This window comes from Charadrius vociferus, unplaced genomic scaffold (genome assembly GCF_000708025.1).
Source record: "Charadrius vociferus isolate BGI_N301 unplaced genomic scaffold, ASM70802v2 scaffold306, whole genome shotgun sequence".
NCBI classification, from domain to species: Eukaryota; Metazoa; Chordata; class Aves; order Charadriiformes; family Charadriidae; genus Charadrius; species Charadrius vociferus.
Window position 1 is genome coordinate 4918413 of NW_009648963.1, and position 21268 is coordinate 4939680.

A 21268-nucleotide genomic window follows, 5' to 3' on the forward strand; every position below is an offset into this window, starting at 1 on the left:
CAGCACAGTCCTCTTCACACAGTTGTCACCCAGGATTTCCTTACCATTTCCCAGCCCGAAAAACAGTGATTTGTTTTTTTTTCTCCTACCTGCACCCATTTTCAGCCAGGAGCGTGTTCCAACCCATCCAGCCTGTGTTGTGACAGGGAAGGAGAGCTGCCCAGGCTCTCACAGCCCCAGCTGTGTGGGATTTTGTAGGACAAACTCCAAATATGAAGTTTCACTTTTTAAAAATCAGGCGGTAGCTATTCCTATGGTAGAGGCAGATGTGATATGTTGGTGGGGAGTAACTGCAGGACTCTGTAGTTACTCACTTCATTAAGTCTTAACTGTAACGATTTCAAGGTGCAACCCCAGTGCCGTAATCAGATCCCGAGGTGACAGAGGCACAGATAATTGTAATGAGCCTTCCTCTGAAATGAAAGGCCTGCAGTTTTCTCCCCAGATGCTAATGGTACAAAGCAGAGTCAGAAAATGCTGGCAGCAGGAACCAGGAGGAGCTGGGGATTCAAGGAGACCCCTGGGCTACAGAGTTTACAAATAACTAGTAGGCAGATGCCATCAACCAGGGTTGCTGATTTAACTTTTATTTCCCCTTTCTATTTCTAGCTTGGTCTTGGAAACATCCCGAGTAAATCTGCACCGTACTGACTTCATCGGTACTTCGCTTTCTGTAAAACTCTGGTAAAACCATTTACCATACTGGCAAGACCAGAAGAGAGAAATGGAAAAGAGCGAGTTACCAACAGGCAAAGAGCAGCACTCGTCCCTCCTTCCATGTGCCAGCCCAGGCTCCACACCGACCCCACCAGCAATGGGTGGTGAATACTTTCTTGACCTGCTGGCCTCTCATTCAGGGGACTAAAATGGAGAATTAATTGCCAGGGCACACCTGCAGCTGGAGGATGAGTCAGCCCCAAGGGGTTGCTGAGTCAGAAGAACTGAATCTGCCATTGAAGTTGGAAAATGAGCATTTTTGTACAATCCAGTGCTAATGTCCAAGCAGGAAATAGAAATGAACTTTGGAATAAAAGTCAACAATTGCAAATGAATAAAAATGGGAGCGACGCTACCCGAAGCCCTTCATTCTGGTGATGTCATGGTTCCCAAATGCCCTTCAGAAATGCAAATTGCCTACAATGTAATAAAAAGGGCATTTTCTAGAGTGTGCAGAGCTTGCATAGTTTAATTAAGCATAAACTAGGGTGACTCTGGAAAGGAAAATGATGTAGATTGCATTCTCTGAGTGACCTTGGAAAGGCACTTAGATACTTTCTCTACACAGCAACTAAGTAAACTCATACTTCATATGCTGCCACTCCTATTCCTTTCCTTTATTTAGAAACATATTTTTTTGTTCTCTCCGATTCCCTGATCTCACATTGATTTATCTCTGTGCTTAGAAAATGTGATTTGTTTCCCTCAAGGTAACTAAACATTTGTCTACAGCCTCACCATCTCTAGTTTTCTAATCTCTACTTCAATATTACTTATATTAAACTTCTGACACCTCCTTTCCACCAAACTCAATCTAGGCTACCACACTGACATGGCAAAACTAGAATAAGGAGTTGCCTATAGAAATTTCTCATTCAATTTTCCCAAGACCAACCTGGTGGCCTTCCGTGATGGAGTTACTACCTCAGTGGACAAGGGAAGAGCTGCAGATGTCATCTATCTGGACTTCTGTAAGGCCTCCGACACAGCTCCCCACAACATCCTGCTCTCTAAATTGGAGAGATATGGATTTGATGGGTGGACTGTCTGGTGGATAAGGAATTGGTTGGACAGGTGCATCCAGAGGGTAGTGGTCAATGGCTCAATGTCCAGATGGAGATCGGTCCCTCAGGAGTCTGTATTGGGACCAGGACTGTTTAATATCTTCATCAACGATACAGACAGTGGGATCAAGTGTGGTTGACATGCCTGAGGGACGGGATGGCATCCAGAAGGATCTGGACAAGTTCAAGAAGTGGGCCTGTGTGAAACACATGAAGTTCAACAAGGCCAAGTGCAAGATCCTGCACCTGGGTCAGGGCAACCCCCAATATCACTACAGGCTGCAGGATGAAGGGATTGAGAGCAGCCCTGAGGAGGACTTGGGGGTACTGGGAAAAGCTGGACATGAGCCAGCAATGTGCACTTGCAGCCCAGAAGGCCAACTGCATCCTGGGCTGCATCAAAAGCAGCGTGGCCAGCAGGCTGACGGAGGTGGTTCTGCCCCTCTACTCCGCTCTGGTGAGACCCCACCTGGAGTGCTGTGTCCAGCTCTGGAGCCCTCAGCACAGGAAAGACATGGACCTGTTGGGAGTGGGTCCAGAGGAGGGCCACGAAGATGATCAGAGGGATAGAGCACCTCTCCTATGAGGACAGGCTGAGAGAGTTGGGGTTGTTCAGCCAGGAGAAGAGAAGGCTCCGGGGACACCTTATTGCGGTCTTTCAGTACTTAAAGGGGGCTTATAAGAAAGATGGGGACAGACTTTTTAGCAGGACCTGTTGCGATAGGACAAGGGGTAATGGTTTTAAATGAAAAGAGGGTAGATTTAGACTAGACAGAAGGAAGAAATTTTTTACACTGAGGGTGGTGAAACAGGAGTGAATGGGACTTAGAGGGGGTGAGTGGGACTCTTACAGCGGTTTCTTACACACCTGCCTTCAGCCTGAGCGTTCAAAAAGACCCTACTCTGTCTTCCCCTGGAAATTTGCAGGAGTGACCATCCCCGCATTGCTCTTTGGGAATGCTTTTCTCTTGGTATCTTTCTGTGACTTTCAAGGAGGAATAGAAACTTTACAAGGAAGATTTGAAGAAGGTGGTAAGGGATGGAAAAAAAACCCCAAACGTTCACCTAGCAAGGGCAGAGAAACCAGGGGAGGGCAGGTGGGGAAATGGTGCTGATTTGAAACTGATGTTTGAGCTATGATGGAGTTTCGGTGAACCACACCACAAGAGCTGCTGACTCATAAAAAGGTGGAATACCCAAAAGGAAAGCAATGATCCCGGAGCAATTGCATCCCATTATGGTATGTCAGACATGTCTTTGATTGCACAAGCCTATAATTAGTTACAGAGAATTGCGCTGTTTCTGAAGAAAGAAGAGGAAACAATAGGGATTATTCCCTGCATTAGTGACTAGCGGGATCAGTGGGTAATGCTCAAGAATTGCTTTGAATAAAATGTATTCACTGTTGACAGATTTATATTTATTTCTGAAATTTCAGAGTAAATGCCAATGATTCAGTAAAATTTAACAAATCTTAAGAGACCCCACAGTGAAGATCTCAAAGTCTAGGGATTAATTTTAGTGCTTGGTTCCTACCCACTCTGTATGTAAGAAACCTGCTTAAGTATCTTAAGTATCTTTTGAAAACTATTTTGAAAATTAAGATCTTTTGGTTTCACAGTGAGGAAGAAAGAAACAACCGAGTTTAATACGAGCCAAAAATCGTAGTAATAGCTGCATTACATATTTGCTAACACTAGATGGGGTGTAAGGAAAGGGTGAAGGGGAAAGGCAGGGAACTGCAAAACCTTGGAGGTCTGAGCTACCTCAGGCACAGAAACTGGGGTCAACTGAGCTGAGCACGGCTTTCTCCATGTTTTCAAAGGCCAAATCCCATCCTAAATGGACAAGGACCTGTTTGCCCACCTTGTCCATCTCTCTGGTAACGTGGATCTTCCCAGCATGGACATTTTAACACACACAACAGACCACTATTAATCTCATTAACTACATTTTATTCATACATTGAAAGAGTACATACATGTGTCAGTAGCATAGATTGCATCGGCTCCTCTTTACTAAAAAAAGCTCAATGTATATACAGCCTTAAAATGCTCCCGCGGTTGCTAGCACACCGTATTAAATCTATGCTTATACAAACTTCCGTACTTTTCATAGTTGTATGTATTTTAGAATACATTAAAAATTACCAGGTGGCATGTTCTGTTATCCTTTCTCACTGTCCTAATGGTATAACAGTTGCAGTAAATTACAGATATGCATAGTTTATTTCTTACTCAAAACCATTTCTATTAGAGAATATAGGCCACGGAGTCAAGACTGTTGCATTTGGAAAGGCAGAGAGTATTTTCGATGCTTAGTGATTTCTGTTGTTCTGGCTGCCTCCTGCAGCTTTTCTTTGGGAGCAGGAAGAGCAGAACAAGGCTCTTTATGAGACACCGCCTTTGTTTAATCCTGAGAAATGTACCGTAACCTTTTCTTCATCAACTTTTTGCCCTCCCTCTTAGCTACTTTGACCTCTTGTGCACCAACTCAGCAGAACAGGTGGGCCGGTGTCTGACCCCAGGCTTCTCCTGAAGGCAGGAGGGATGCTGAGCTGGGCTTGCTGACCAACCAACACGGCTACTCAGCAGACGCAGCAGCCTGCCCACAGAACTCATTTCCCTCACTTTCTCCTTTTGGTCCCGTGTGAATGAGTTAGACTCCTGTGGATGACTTTGTTCTCTTCATTAAGCCTGTCTCTGCAGAGATCATTTTAATTTAATTCAACTTGATAGCCAAGTCTCAAAATCCCCTTGGCTCTCCAGAGTACAATCTCCTGGTATTGAATACACAAGCCCTTTTCCACCATCCTCTTCCTTCCTTTCAAGTAAAAAATGTTAAGATCCGATTTCTCTAAACTAGCTTTTAGCTCTGACTGATGCCCCTTGCTGAGGGAATGGTACTCACAGTGAGCCCTAAAAGAAAGTGCTGGCGCACTGAGAAATGCCCCTCCTCATCAGAATATCTGACTCTATTTAAACATGCACGCTCGACAGCAATACAAAATACCTTTCCACAATACAGGTTGAAGAAACATTGCTTGCCAGCCACACCTGCTTTAAAAAGTAAACTGGGAACACGGTAAGAAATTGCATTCACTGGCAGACATATGAATCATCTCTTCATTTTGTCGGATTTGTTAGCTTAATCCTTGGAGAGGCATTGCTAAAACCTACTGCAGAGGGTTGGTTTGCATCTACTGGTCTGACTGAACCACCGGGACTGATACCACATTGGGATTCGGAGGGCAGAGTGCAATACCTCAGATGGCTGGATGGGATAAGCTGCCAATGTCACTGAAAAGAAAACCAAGATGAGCACCTCTATAGGAAAAAACCTCACGTAATTTTAAAACAGAATGAAATGAGTTATGTCTCTGACAGGCCAGTAATAATCTTATTTCATAGCAGCGAGGCAAAATTTGGGGAAGGCTGTGATATGCCAGGTCACTGGTAGGTTATGACTCCTCATGGGAGTCCTTGTGCATAATCCTCTTCTGCTGCACTGTTCGCATCTTGGACGTCAGAGAGCCTATGAGAACATCTCTATTTGTGATAATAGGCCATGTCTCATGTGTCCAGGGGAAAAATGTGAAGCTCACTCAGCACAGAGACGGTGAGATAGCCCCGAGTATGAAGGAATAATGGACAGTTGCCTTTGCTCTGCCTGCTTTACGCAAAGCCTCCCTATTATCCAAGGTGGAAATGCAGCAGCAAGACATGATAAAACAACCTAGTATGCTAAGTGGTGTGAAAACTTAAAGAAACTTATTGTGTAAGTGAACTAACAAGAGCTCTGATACACAACTTTGCTGGGTGAGGATGGTGGAGAGCCTTCCCAGGAAATCAGTCCCTCGCTGTTATCCTGACAGAGGCTCTGCATGCCAGGACTGCCCTATTTAGGATGACTAAATGCCTTAGTCTGTAGCCATCCAAAACACCAATGCAGCACAGTCTGTTCACATCCTCATGTTTAACCTTGGCACCCTCGCAAAAGCCTGGAGCTACCGAGAAGAACCCCTTCTTCTTGGAGCCAGGGTTAGCTCTAGCCTGAAACGACTCCAGCTGCCTTGGTTTCAAAAGACTCAGTGTTACCAAAGTCATATTTAGACCTCAGCCAGAAGGAGGATTCTCCAAATACAGCTCTTGATTACCAAACCCTGAATTTATTGCTTGTGAGCTGTGCTAAGGGGACAATACTGGAGAATAAATCATCTCATTGTGTACAGGCGAGCTACAGCATGGAGAACATGAATGTAGATGTTTCAGGCTAAACTTAAGCTGCACCTTCTAGAATGAGAGATCACTACAGATTTACTTGTTAAAACACCCCCGAGTCTACTGGGATCATTGGGAAGAGTGTGAACTGGGGTAAAATGGGGTGGATTTCTGGAATACCTATTAAAACAGAAAGTGGACAGAATTTGTCGTCAATTCATTCATGGCCCCAAGCAGACCTCTGTTATTATCCGTCTAAGTCAACTTCTTAAGATCTCAGAGTCTTGAAGTGACATACCCTTCTTTTCATGGCTATGCAGTTACTGTGGGCTGGGCTATTTGTTATGCACAATTTGTTGCTGAAATAGTGATTAATAGAACAAAAATGGCAACAGATTTTGACTTTCCCTTTGATCTACAATGAATTTAAATGATGCCTCAGTCTTCACTATAAACCAGAAAGACAGATTTTGAAGACAGAACTCAAGAAACCAAAATAAAATGTATTCTGGAACATTCTTTTATAATTCATCAGTAACCATGAAGAACTGCCTCTAATCTTAAAATCATTACTAACATGTTAGTTTAAGAGTCAAGATAATTTCTATGCTTTGTATGGCTTACTCCTCGCTTTCTTTATGAGATGTTCAATTCAAGGTAGTTTTCTGGGTAAAATTTAGATCGTTCTCTTCGATGTCAACATTAATCCTAATGCACTGCTCTCTCCTCTGAATGACCGCAGATTGCAAAGGGTCTCTGAAAAAGGATAAAATGGACATGTCATGCAGTAACCAAGTAAATGCAATCCCTGATTAATATGCAAGTTTGAAAAGTTCAGAAAATGTCATCATACTCCATAAGTGCACCCTGTTTTTTGAAAAGTCTCTTTTTGTTTTGTGTATAAATGTCATTCTACGTGAATTGCACTCCAGCAGCTCTTCATAAACTCAAGTCAATGATGATATGTTCAAATATTTGAGTGTTTCCTTTAAAACTAGAGGCAAAGAAAAAATCTCTTCGGTCCGTGGACACAGCTGTGAAAGACCGTGGTGCTTGCACATAGATTTCTTTAAATAATCTGAAGATCTTCTTTTCACCATCCCACTGGTAAATCTGGGAGAAGGTATAGTCACTTCCCAAGGCTAGGTAGTAATTGTTCTTGAAGGAGAAAGGCTGCAGCGTCATGGCTCCTCGGGATGGAAGAGCCTGTATCTCCACAAACTGTTTGCTGTTCCATTTCATAACTCTGGAGTCACCAATGAATCTCGTGAGCGTGATGTACAGGTTGTCTTGCATCCTGAAACTCTTCACAGCCAAGACATCTTCCATGTTGGGGATTTCACTGTGTGGGACAAACTTTTTGGAGGCTTTGTTCCACTGGAGTATAATGGGAACCTGTGAGCGGCTAGACAGGATTAAATGTGATTTCCCATCTATATCGAGAAACTCAGCATCAGTGTCTCTGAACCACTCGTGAAGGGACTGGTATGAGTAAAATCCTTTGTTATTCCACTTGTACACCGTAGACAAACCTGCTTTAGAGCTATCTGCTATGACAAAAAACATTTCACTGTCTATCTCAAAAAGCTCTATATCATTTGGCTTGGAAATGCGGGATACTTCGATATCCTGGAATTTGACAAATTTTGTCCAGCTTTCGTCGTACTTGTAAATGTGTGAGCCACCAAAGAGCTGTGCCACCACCACAAAGACTTGATCACCAACAAGAATGGCTTTGCATCCCACTATGGACTGACCTATTGCCCAAAGGGGAAAAAAAAGCACAAATATTAGCACAGTACAAAGCACCCTTTAAACCAGAGAGATTACCAAATCACCCCACCCCTTTTTTAAATCTGCACCATCTCATAATTTGGTCTTCTGCTACATGCCATCAGAGCTTCTTTGCATGCTTTTTTCTCCCCAATAACTGGAAAGATGACTTCAAATGTTGGAAATGTCACACCCCTCAAGGTGTGCAAGTATGATGCATCCTAAAATGCTCATTCCTTTTTACCCAGAATAATTTTTCTTTCTCTGCTTTTTCAAGCACATGCCCCCTAATATCCACAACAATTATCGAAGCCCAATTTTATTATTCCAAAATAAAGAATTGTTGTCTCATGACTCAGCAAGAATCTGAAATTCTCTTATTCTTGGAATCTCTATCTTTCCAGCTTAACTAGGAGAATGAAATGTAGTCTATTTTTCTTGCTCCAAGAGGGCCAGAGTCAGCTTTTTGCTACTGTAAACACAAATATTGATGCATCTTTTGGATATATCACCTGACAGCAGGATGAAAAAGTACAATCTAACTCTGTTGCTTCTGTTAAGTACTCTTGAGATTACGTTACACTAGAAATATTTAGGAATATTGCAGTTGCCAGATTAGATCAGATGGGGTTATGGTCTGCTTTGAGAATGTTAAGTCACTATTACAAGAACCACACCAAAAAAGTAACAATGAAAGGTTTTGTTGGAAGAAGAGAGGATTTCCTCCCTGAAGCATACAGTTTAAGTAGAACTGTAACTGTACAGATTCCCCTATGCGTGCTTGGTCACAGTCACTACAGAGAATCACCCTGGGACCTCTGCTTGTCTTCTACCTGTAGTTGTTTCACTACTGGGATGATCTACCACCACAGCGTAGGAGGGGTGGGATTCATCTCAAGTACCATAAGGTATCCACAGCGTAGACATGAATGCTCCAGCTGATCATCCAGGCCCTTTCTGGTCTAACTGAGTCACAAAGCATTCTAGAATAGAGTTCACCTGCCCTGTAGATGTCTCCTTTTGCAGAGGACAGCAATGCCTATTCTCTGCATGTCGACTGTAAAGGCAATCTGGACAACCAGCTCAGCTCCAAAAGCCCGTGTTGTAAAGGGCTAAATTCAGATATCCAGATGCCAAGCATACAGTGAGGAATGAAACTCCCCATGGAGCACATAGCTGGCTACTGAGCTCTGCAAATCACTCTACAGGCTCCACAAGAGGCTCTTTACATGCTGTGTCCCTTGGAAAAAGTCTCTCACTCACATTTCAGAGTCCAGAACTCAAGATCAGGCCTTCCAGGAACACAGGACAGTTGTTCCAGAAACGAGCCTGCGCACGTACACTGGGTGTGGAGCTAGGACCCAAGTCACCAGCAGAAGTGTCTCCTAATCATGTCATTCACAGGAAGGTGAAGTATGTCTGGATGATAGCTGTCTTTGGAAATGACCCAAACTCTCAACTTCATTTCCAGAGCTTTTCCAGAGCTCTGCTAGCTCTCTTTGGGCCATTGACTACTCAATTTACATCTGCTAATTTCCCCCTAATCTACCAGAACACAATGAAACCTAAAAAAGCAAAATCTTTCATTTCCAAAATTTCCTGACAGAAGGGTAGCATCTTGTAAACTTTTGTTAGTGACACACACAGCTGATCTGAGGAGGTAAGGGCTTGCTGCCTTTGCAGACACCACCAAATTAAGGTGCAGCACACTCTTAGTTTCCCCAAATAATTTATCACACATAACAAGGAACAGGAGGGAAGGATGCTCCATGGACAAACTTAGCTTCTGAGTCTTCAGAACCAGTAGCTTGAAGTAGCTGGGAAATTGGGCAGTGTACAACAGCTCCAGAGACTCTGTCCCTGCTGTCATGGTGTGACTGAGCTCTGTATAGCACCATGAGTGTCAGTCAGGGCCAGAATGGTTGTTAGCATTAGGAAATCACCCGGCATCCACATGGGCTTTGTGCTTGAAGAGTAATCTGGCCAGGATGCTAATTTAGCATGTCTGGAAATGGAAAGGAAACGGGAAAGCTTTACAGCACATCGCTTTAGGTAACAATCACGGTTCATATATTTCTATGTCTTCTTCAGCTGTGAAACATGCTTTTCTGGCCAGCCAACCCTAAATGCATCCTTCAGACCTATTTCCTTCTACATGCAGTAGGGTATTTTTGTATTCTGCTTTGCAGGCACTTTGGCAAGAGGGAGGGCTCCTTTAACCTAGACTTTAACTTGCGGTGTGATTCGGGCAGTGAGCATCTAAGCTGGGCCACAGTGTGACATTCACAGCAAGTGCTTGTGCCTTCAGAACAATGTACAAGATCAGACCAAAAAAGCCTAGTTTGTATGCTACAGTGAGGTTAAATGTGCGTGTATTAACAAGAGGCACTACTCCATGAAGTCACTCCTGTCCAGACATTGCACACTTTGATCTGCCAAATTCAACAGAGATTCAGGACAAAACACATCAACCAGTCTCATCTACGAATCTCATCTGCATGAAACACCAACAGTTCATTAACGACTGGAATCTCAGTGTTCATATACCTGTGATATTGTCATAACTTCTGAAGTTCATTTCAATGTGATCCCACTCCAGCACCATGCAGTTCTCCATGCTGGGCTGTGCAATGGCTACGAACACATCATTCTTTGAGTTGAACGTATCCACTGAAACTGACTGGTAGGGCAAAATCTGGTGAATAACAAAATCTAGAAACACACATTTACAACAGTTAGGCTACATCCTTGCTGCAAACACAGAGTAAGTGGTCGCTGATTATACCGATTTACACTGAAAAATGAAGTAAATACTCTGGATTTTGTGTAACGCTAGCGTGGAAGTGTCAGTGCTCATGTTAGGCATGCAGCAACAGGGGAAAGCATCTCCTGCTTTAGGCTTCATAAACTGTCCTCTGGAAATATAGTTGCCAAGGAGATCAAATAGGTAAATATTGGCAGAAATCAGATTTCCCAGCTAGGCTGGCTGGTATCTGTGAAATCAGGATATCAAGAGAGAAGTCTCTTTCCCCACAGCTGGAAGTTGCTTTCCCGTCAAGTGAAATGGCCTTGCTAGAATCACTTTCAAGCTGAGAGACAGCAACTTCCAGCTGAAGTCCAATAACTTCTTAAGTCATGCAAATTTAATCACTAGCAATTTGTGTTATGCTAAACCAGGCAGAAAGTGAAATGATAATCTGAAGTTTGCCTGGGGATAACCCCATTTTGGCTAGACCATAGACAAAATGGTGTAATCAAAAACTCAGTTAACATAACACTTTATGGGGCGTTGTAAAGTAGTTGAGGCATAAAATACAACCGACCTGCAAATTACCATCCATTGGAAAAGTTATTCTAGCTACTACGACTGAGGAGTTGGAGCAACCTCTAAAGACTAAGAGCGTAACTCCAAAATTCAAGATTTTTTCTCAAAATCCAAGTGTCTTTGTAGCCTTAACCCTAAAATTCACCCTGGTCTAAGTCAGAAGTCAGCATAGAGCCAATGTGGGGCAAAGCGAGGAGGCTTGGGTGTGAATTTGATCTTTGGCCTGACAGCTGGACAAGGTCACTATTACCAGAAAAAGAAAAAAGCATAGCAGAGATGAAAAAGAAAAGCCAGCACTTGGGTCTCGAACGTGGCAGGAGGCCTGCGCTGAAGTTATGTATGGATACAGATACACAGAAAAGGAAATGCATCTTCTGCTACGATGGAGTTTCTCTGCAGAACCATGCACCGCTCTGTTTCAAGCTCCATTTGCTACACGCCTTCACCGTGCACTCCTACGCTCAAAGGGCCTGAGCATCCAGGGATTTTGGTGAAATGGTAATTAAGTCCTCCCTCGAGTTCCTCATTTTGGTGCATTACGAAATAATTGTTTTTGAATGAAGAACTCTCTGTCTCTGCATGCTTGAAAGCCTTGCCCTTGAGGAGTTACACTTCTGGAGAATAAAGATAGATGACTACCATTAAACAAACAGAGCAGATTCTACAGCTGCGAAAGAAATGACAGTCTCCATTCTTTGAGGGACTATTATAAATAGAGTTTGAGCTTGATTCATAAATGCTGGTAGGAAAACAAGAAAGTTATCTTCATTCTCACTGGGAAAAGGGCTGGAGAAAACTGACACTGAAGTATGCAGAAAGTAAAAGTAAGTGATAAATCATGAAAGGTAACTAAGGACGGAACAATAGCAGATACAGTCACAGAAAATAAAAATATTTTTTAAATCTTGAGAAAAAAACAAAAAACCTAATGCTGAAAAAGACATCTCTTTAAATATGAACAGTTGAGGGAATCTGTGAATTAAAACAAACAAGTCTGTGTGTTAAAATCCACTGCTCATTCAAAAATGATTCAGTGTCAACACAGCTATTTTTACTTGTACCTGTCATTGGGCTCTTTATGTCATTGGATGAGTGAAAATGGGTAACAAAATCGGTGGTAATCAGTAAAAAGCAATCAAGGTTGTTTTTAGCACCAGCTGGAAATACCAGACTCTAATGTGGGATAGGGTTACACAGTAAAGAGATGCTGCCACATCAGGTTTGCCAAAAATTTAGGTCTTGGGGGCTTGATTTAGTTTTACAGGCAGGTCCACGTGCCTTGCTTTAATGCTGGAAACAGCTCATACAGTAAATACAGGGTTAGGGGTGGGGGGAACTTTCCCAACATTTTTCTCTTTCAAGGTGGATCAGCCTGCTCAGGAGATGGAAGGGGAGATCGCCCTCGCTTACCCCACGCTGCTGGCTGCACAGGCTGTGGCTCCCTGCCTCTCACCCCGACGCACAGTTTTCCTTCTCCCTGTCTCAAGACACGTGGTTTTAGCGCTGCTTTTTTGCTAGCTGAGCGCTGGGGTGGTCCCCCCATCCTCCAGCTGCCTGCTCCGCCTCTGCTCCTTTGGCTGTTGAACAAGTTGAGAGCCGCCATGGATGAGGGTCCCAATGCTTCAGTGGTTGGGCTGATTTTCCCCCCAGCAGCCCCTGCTCCAGCTGATCCCAGCACACAGGAGCGCCGATGCAGAGGAGGAGCAGGCGGGGAACGCTGGAGGACACTGAAGAGAAAGGGGAGCGATGACCTATTCGGGCAGCAGCTCCTAAACTGCATCCTGTGACTTGGCCGCCAGTCGGTTTCCCTGTGATGGAGACTCCTGCTCCAGGTGAGGCTACCCAGCACCTGGAGGTGCTCTCAGGGAGTGTTAGTCATCCCTTCCCATCCCTCACCACGGAGGCACCAGTGACCTCTAGCACAGGAGTGACTACGGAGCAGGTACCTCTAAATTTGCAAGCTATCCTCCTTCCAGCCAGGGGGAAAAGAGAGGACTGCCTCCAGAAGACAGGTTCAGCTAGGTAAGGAAAGAGGAAACCAAGCATCCGAAGCTTGGCGAGATGATCCCTGCTGGCAGGGCTGGGCACAGCAGGTTCCAGGCACACACACGCAGCCTGTTTCCAGTGACTGTGGGAGAGTGAGGCCCATTTTCCAGTCTCCCAAAAGTGAGTACATGTTCCCCCCGCCATGCTTACAGCCACAGCACAGCCCCCTCGCACACTGTTGCGGGAGAAAGACAAGAAATGAAATGAAATGGCTTAAGCTGCCTCCACGATGCAAGCCCTGAGAAATGGAAGAGAGATGCTATCACAAAAAGAGTCAAAAGTGCAGACCACAGACACCGTGAATCGCTTTCTCTGTGAAGAAGCAATAGGAGCATTTCGTTCTTTGGCAATTTTTCTTTTTTTAAATTCGGCAGCACCTCTTTACACCTCTCCTCCCCTGACCAAGATGCACGCTGTACCAAGCAAACTGCTTCGTTACCACATCCTGCGTCCAGTCATGCTCGACACAGAGTACCAGCGACCAGAAATGATGGCAAATCTGATCGTGCCCGGCAAAGGAGGGAAATATGATACTAAAGACTAACATGAATGAAAGAGGTTTGCAGAGCACTACCCATCATTGAGTGGGAGAGAAGAACCCCTATAGGGTACGTTGCTTTACTTCAGAATATGGTACAAGCCTGACCCTGTGGCTCATCGGTCTTCAGGGGATGGATATGGGCATATTTACACTCCCTTTGGATCTGGGGGAGGCAACGGCAGAGAAGGAAAAAGCAGCTGTGGCCTGACACCACAGACTGCCACGGCCACTGGTGGATTATGGCCTGAGCAAGGCAGCGTGCACTTCAGTGCAGGGGACACAGTGCTGTCTCAGGGGTGACACATTCCTGAAGATTTGCATTTCTACTCTGCTTATCTCCAGTTTGTCTCTCATGGGTCGTTCCTGCATACAGTCTGCCCCTCTCAGACACTTTGTAAGGACACCAGAGCTCCACATCTTCCGCACCCTTCACCTTTCCGATGCACGGGAGCTCCGGGAAGCCAGCGGCTGCCTGTCCCCAGGCCGGAGGGGTCAGGCACACTGCCTGCCCTCACAGCAGCCAGAGAATGACTGGTTTGAAAATGTCCTTTACTATCTGAAGAGTGTATCAAAGCTATATGCTGTGCTGGAAGAACACTTCTTTGCTGGCGTTTGAACAAACATTCAGCTGGGGAACGCCTGCACTGCGTAACGCCTTCAATCCCCAGCGAACTCTGCAGCACGTGAAATTAGATTTATGCTTGGTGTAATTTTGCATACAGCAGACAAAGGGACTAACATTAAGGGTGAATTTTGCCTGTAGCAACTTCATAGTTAGCTTCCTAGGTACGGTAGAGTCAGGTTAGCATGGGTCTGAGGAACAGGTAGGTAAGGCTTGTTCTCGCACACTGTTAGTGCTGCACAATTGCCTAAACAAGATTGAGAGGAAATGAAGCCTCCTTCTACTTTGTACTTTTGCATCTCAGTGGATTTACAGACACAGGAACGTAACTTCAGTACCATTCTAAGCTACGTTGCTCTCCTGTTTTTGACGTCCTTTTATGTAGCAGATTATTGCGCTTTACCTCTGCTGCTCTTCTGATGTATTTTTGAATTCTGAGTTCATTCTCTTTTCCTTTACATATCACCCTTGGATTACTTTTCATACCTTGTCCTGAAACATTATTTTACATTGCTAGTAATCGACTTTTCTATTGTCTTTTAATAATGACAACTGACTTGATGACAGATGAGAATTTGAACGCCTCTAATATTACTGTACAGAAAAAAGGCAGAGTGCTGACATCATATACATGAAAGATGAAAAACAATACTCGCAGCTGATATTCTCAGTTATATGATGTGACTACATTTAAAGACAGGTAACTGCGGCTGTTTGGTCATAAAATATAAGCATAACCACATGCAAGTTTCTCTTCACTTCCTTCAGCATGCTTTACATTACCTAAAATAAAAATCAAGATCCTAAACAAGACAGTAGTCAGAATATTATTGGATATTTCTCTCCGACTTAATGGAGTTCCATGAAAAACTGCTGGCAGTATTGCCGCCACATTTGATGCTATTAAATTGTGGCCTATTGAATAAAGATAACAGATATAGCCACATTATTTGAACTCTTTTCATTGCTTTCTGTGAAATACAGAGATTTTGGGAAGCTCATCTGCCATAACTATATGGCCTTATTCCAGACAATAGAAAGCATTCTGTGATGAAAATTAAGTCACAAAGTGAGTCATAATCAAGTCTTTCGGAATATGAATAGTCACAGCTCTTCTCCCATTATCACTTAATCCAAATAAAAACTCAGTACTTACTTTGGGTTTGAAATGTAATTTTCCCACTTTATGCTTGTTCTCCTACTCGGGAAGTACTTCGTATGTAACCCTTTCCTCCCCCCAGGTCATGCTCACAGAAGCGAAAGGGTATAGTCTAAACTTCTGATATTTAACCATTTGTAGTGTGCTTAGAAATATACGTTCTGAATACCTGTAGTGGTGCATTCATAATCAAAACTTGTCACATCATTTAACTTCTTATCCTGATATTCTGCTGGACCAATACACAGGACATCAGAAACAGTGGAATTTGTCATCTTTAACCACAAAAACAACCACTTGGCTTTGCAGTCACACTCAAATTTATTTCCCCTTAAATCTCTAAAAAACACACAGAAATAAACATATTTGAAAAGTTTGATAGCAATATGAATACTACAGAACTGTTATCACCTTTACATGCTGAATTTAAAGATATCTGAGTAGCCTTGAATTGGTTTTGAACTGACAACAGGGAAGTTTCTTGAGTTTTATTTGGACTCTCTTACGATGGACTCTCCTTCACTGAGTGCTGTCTTTGGAAAAAACTGTTTCAATCTAGGAAATATGCTCACATACAATCGTAGTTGTCCTTGGAAAAAACTGTTTCATAGGAAATATGCTCACATACAATCGTAGCAATAGAGTACTGTGATTCACATGTAGAGTCACTCATGTTTGTAAGTTTTTACAGGATTAGGACTGTAAAGTATTAAATCCTGATTGTCTGGTTGTCTGCTGCAAGCCTCCTTCCCACCGTCTACCACTGACACAGATAAATCCCACTCCTTTACTAAACTACTCCAGTACCGCTGGACCAGTTGACAGAGTGGATTTGCTGGTCCCATTTCTGTGTTACATTAAAATACAGATGTAAGGCTTGTATTTTTAGAGTCGCTGCTGACGTGGAGTCAGTTTAACCTCCCCCTACTAACGTATGCGCAATTTCAACACTGTACCTGCTCTTCGATCCCTTGGCAATTTTTGTGGCTTACAATTATACTTTGCTGTTTGGGAGAGCCAGGCCAAAAATAGGGGAAGCTGACTAGCAGCTCAGTTATACAAGAAAACACTGGCAGTAACTCAGCAATGTGCTACAACTGCACAAAAACAAGAAAAAAAAGCTTTTCTAATGAATGCCTTTTACTAAAATAATCTCAGGGAATACATGCATCAATAACAGAAAAAAATGTTCAGAGAAATTGTATTTTTAAAATTCATTGTCTCTCATTCCCCAAAAAAACCAATTTATGTGAAAGATCAGAAAGTACAATAATGCAAGCTATGTACAGCATCACAAAAAGCAACAGTGATTTGAGAAATAGCAGCTATTTTAGAGGAGTCTACCAAGTAAATAATTTCCAAATGAGAAAAGCTAGAACAACGAAATGGACATTTCTTTCCTGTGCAGATATCAGATACAGCACCACACAAACCCAGAATGTAAAACTCAGAGTAACAGAGTGACAGAAGCAGTCAGTCAATAGAAAGATTCTCGTTACTTACAGTTCAATTAAAGAATCTAAATCACTGAAGACGTCCCGCGGCAGAGCTTTGAGATGGTTATTGGCCAAAGAACTAGAAAAGAAAGTTAGAGCTTAGTATCAGTGCCATCTCTTGTCTGGCTGACCTTTACTAAGTCTGAGCTCACTTACAGATTCTTAATTATCTGGTACTCTCTGGCCACTGGCATTGTTAATAGTTACGAGGAACAGGCACAAAGTAATTATGCTCATTCAAGAACGGAGATTGCTTGACGCTCATATAAAAGTAAAATATATAAAGCTTTTTTGTTGCCCAGGTGCACACATAACATGCAGAGCAATCGCTGAGCATGCTGAAAAGAAACAGGGGTGTTAATCACAAGGGCGGTGTACCCATGCAGCATCCACAAGTCGCAGCCGCATCCCAGCACGAGCTGCAAGTGCGCACAGGCAGCCAAACATGCTGTGGTGCTGCCCCAGCAGTAACTTTTTTTAAGGCCAGGTTTTAATTTGTGGAAGGCACTTCGCTGACAGCAGGAGGAAGCTGATGCATGGAGGGGAAGGGATGTTTTCTGTGTAGCAGGAAAACCAGAGGTCCCCCAGAAGCGTTTTGCTCAAGTACAAATTACTCTACCAAGCGTTAAATAACTTACAGGTGAGTCAGGTCTCGAAGGCCACGAAATGCATTTCTTGAAATGGTTTCAATTTTGTTTCCTTCAATGAATCTAGGGGGCAAAAAAAAGTATTGTAAAATACTTTAATTAACATTGTTATTAGCATCACCAGTGCTTTAAGCTATGCTCTCCAAATTCAGCAGGTTCCTGGGCAGCACCTTCAGATTTAAAAGTGGGGAAATCTCTGTAGAGCTGCTCACGTTCCCTTTGCCCCTTCCCTCGGGTGGACTGCGAGGAGCGATGCGGATGCCGGGCAGCACAAGGGGCAGCACATGACACAAACATCCAGCACAGGAGGAACAAAACGAACAAAGCAAAAAACATTATTCCTCTGTTGGTTAATCGTCTCGGGGTGTGTCATGTGAGGCAAGAGACCTGGGTAGGAGAGGCTTCTGAAACAGGCTTTAGAAGCTAAAGTCCCACCTTTCTCTCACAAATCGCCTGCATTTTAAAACCATGGGGCAGCACAGCAGTGCCAGGGCTGCCCGGGCGGCAGACGGCTGCTCCGATGGGGACCTCCCATGTGGCTGCACACACAGTGCCACCTCTGCACCCACAGAGCTGTGGTGTGACCTGCAGACAGCTGAAGTCTGCGTAATTGGCAAGACCGCTGCCTTGGTTTTCTTCTTGCTGCTGCAGTTCAGCTCTCTCCAGCTGGGACGCCACCTCTGCGGGGTGCCCGGCTGCACACAAGTCACGGCCCCATGCGCTGGGGAAATAATGACAAGCACGTATCGATTCCAGGAGCACGCCGCTCCTCCTGGCTGCACGTCAGCATTTAAAGAAAGAGCTGATATTTGAGCATCTTGACCCCTGAGGGCTTGAGGATGCATCCCTAAATACACCATCATCAGCCCCGCAAAGCGACTGCAGCCAGGTGGCCATCAAGATATTGCATGGTAAAGCTGTACCCAGATGAACACAATTGAGTGCTGACTTTACAAAAGCTTTTATCAGGCAAAAGTGTCTCCCTTCCTCCTATGCATCCTTGTTTGCCTTCCGGAGAAACAGAGGAAAAATGCTATAAGGCAAGGTCTCTTCGAGAGAGAGTCAAGATGGGGATGCAGGAGATGACAAGTGCTCTGGGTTCTGCAGATGGCCAAAATCCTTCATGAAATGACCGGGACACTGACCGCATGCAAAGGGTGCCGATGAGAAAGTGTTGTGTCCACAAGGAAGATGTCAGAAGAGGGTCAGCCGTTACAAGGCCGCCCTGGGACACGAATTCAATCCACGGAGCAGAGAGCCAACCTGCCTGCTGACACCCTCACCGTCGCCTGCCGTCCCTGCGCAGCGCCAGCTCACCCGTCCGTGCAAAACAGCACAGCTTTACTTCGCACACTGCAGCGAGGCGATGCAAATTTGGGCTGGGACTCAGGAATTTGCCATATTCCTGAGTCACCAAACCTGGCCTCAAAGGGGTACTACCCTGGGAACACCACTTGGTTCACCAGCAAAGCTCCCGGCTTTATCAGATCTGTCTTATCCAGACTCTGTACACGGAGCCAGTTAGTTTAAGGGTGCATTGAATGCCATCATCAGCACTGCAAGCGCAGCAGGACACAGCTGGAGATATATACATATGTATAAAAATGTATACAGGTATCTGCTGTGGGTGCTACCTAGCTGCTCCTTGTCCAGGAACTTTGCTTTGCACACGAAGAAACTTGTCATTCTCGTTCATCAGTGAGCTTTTCTTATCACTGGTGACTGAGACGTGAGTTATTGAGGGTGTAATGGTGTTACTGGCTGCATGGCAAAAAAAAACCAACCCAGAGAAAGGCCACTCACACCCGGTTCCCAGAAGGCGCAGGTGTGATTTGCTGGGAAGAGGGAAAGCTCAGTGGACTTGGCCGGGAGGGCGACCGCAACCATTAACCGAGACCACTGGTTCAGCTACTGCTAAAGGACAACAAAACTATATGGCTTTACCAGTCTTCATTGTTGGCTGCTCCGCACGTATCAGACTATTAATCCTGAATATACTCTACGTTAATGCCTATTTGCCTGCCAGACTTTAGCAAGAGTCAGTTTTACGAGCGTTGGTTTTCCTTTAGAAAAAGAAATGTTTCCCACAGCCACCTTCAGCACGGGAAAGTGGGCGGAAAGAGGAATTTCTTTTCAGTTCACATTCAGAGTTTCAAACGTACCGGTTCATGTCCGGTAACACAGAGAAATGGCCGTCCTTTGGAGTGTGAAGAGAGGACAACCTGGTACCAGAGCTAATGTGTCTTTTTAAAAGAAAAAAGGGTGACCTTAAAAAAAAATTAAAAAATGAAAAAATCAGGAAATAAAGGTAATGTAAAAATCAACTAAGTGAATGAAGTAAAGAAAAGGGAAGTTACATAAATTTAAACAATAATATACATAATTACAATAATTTCTATTATATGAAATATATCTTTATATATTCATATATTATAATTATTTATAATATAAAGATAAACGCCACAGGCATTAAGTGGGATATCAGAAAAAAGGCAAAGTTGGACAAGAAAGTTGGGGGAAGAGAACGAGTCTGGTAACCAGGGTTGGTCTGGGCAGTACATGGATACTCTGCAACCCCTCTTCAGGCTGCCCCAGGCCAGGAGAGGTTTCCCCACCTCTTTCCTGAGGTTCAGAGCACCTCAACAGTGACGGCACTGTTCTGGAAAGGCGGGACAAGCTCTTGCTCAGCAACGCTTTTTTGGTGTACTCTGACTGCACAGGGCCACTTCGCATTCATGGCATATTTTAAAAATCCACTGCAACCTCTGAAAAATGGTGAGCCATCATAAAGGACATTTGCACAGAAGTGGAACATAAATCCTTCATCTCCCCAGCTCCTGGGAATCACAGTAAAGACTCAGACTGCACAGCAGGAGTCTTGGCAACTTATCAAAACATCCTGATTTATAAAGGACAGGGGAAGACATAAAATACCAAACTTACAGGTATTCTAGATGGAAGAGACCAGCAAAGGCGTCATCTCGTATAACAGTGAAGGAGTTGGAGTTCAGCAAGCTGAAAATGGAGAGCAGGCATTAGGAAAGCACATTAAAACTTGACACACTGGATTATGCCCGTTGTGTTTATTGCCCATGACCAAACTAATCTTACTGACTCGAGCCCGTATTGCCCCACCAATGCAGCACACATAAAATACCATGGAATGGTCTATTAAAAAAAAAATAAAAATCTAAGGCATAATGTGATGCTAGTTAATGTCCGCTACTCCCCAGGAAAAATCCTCACTCTGCCATTCACCTTGGTTAAATGCAACCTGGACCTCAATTTTCCGGTCCCCTGCGCAGGACAAGCTGTCTTTAGAGGGCAGGTCTGCTGAATGCCGACCCCAGTTGCCCACCACACCACCCGTCCAGCCACCCCGACAATTTTCAGGAGACCATCTCAGCACCACTGCTGAGCTCCCACGCACTAGCACCAGCTCTCATCTATGCAGTGGCAGTGGGTCGGCACCCGCTCATTCTGCGCTCCCGGGGGGATGCTCCAAGCCCAACCTTCCGACGGGCTACGGCCCCACGGCGTGGGAGGACAGCACGTGGTTCATGTGGCCAGTTCGTCAGCTGGGAACACAGATGTGCCCAAACCGCCAGAGACAGAGTCCCGCTGTCCTTGCAAAGCCAAGCCCCGTGTCCCCAGGCAG

The 21268-nt window shown here is 44.3% G+C and overlaps 1 protein-coding gene across 1 annotated transcript in view; it reads right to left on the minus strand.

The window, feature by feature from the left end:
- Window positions 1–6584: 6584 nt before the first annotated feature.
- LGI2 (leucine-rich repeat LGI family, member 2) overlaps window positions 6585–21268 on the minus strand; it is an 18271-nt gene continuing 3587 nt past the window's right edge. The window contains exons 3-8 of the mRNA XM_009887670.1: window positions 20554–20625; window positions 17602–17673; window positions 16971–17042; window positions 15637–15806; window positions 10322–10486; window positions 6585–7758 (exon numbers count right to left, since the gene is read on the minus strand). Coding sequence (XP_009885972.1) covers window positions 6941–7758; window positions 10322–10486; window positions 15637–15806; window positions 16971–17042; window positions 17602–17673; window positions 20554–20625 — 1369 coding nt within the window. The 3' untranslated portion in view covers window positions 6585–6940. The remainder of the gene's footprint in view (window positions 7759–10321; window positions 10487–15636; window positions 15807–16970; window positions 17043–17601; window positions 17674–20553; window positions 20626–21268) is intronic.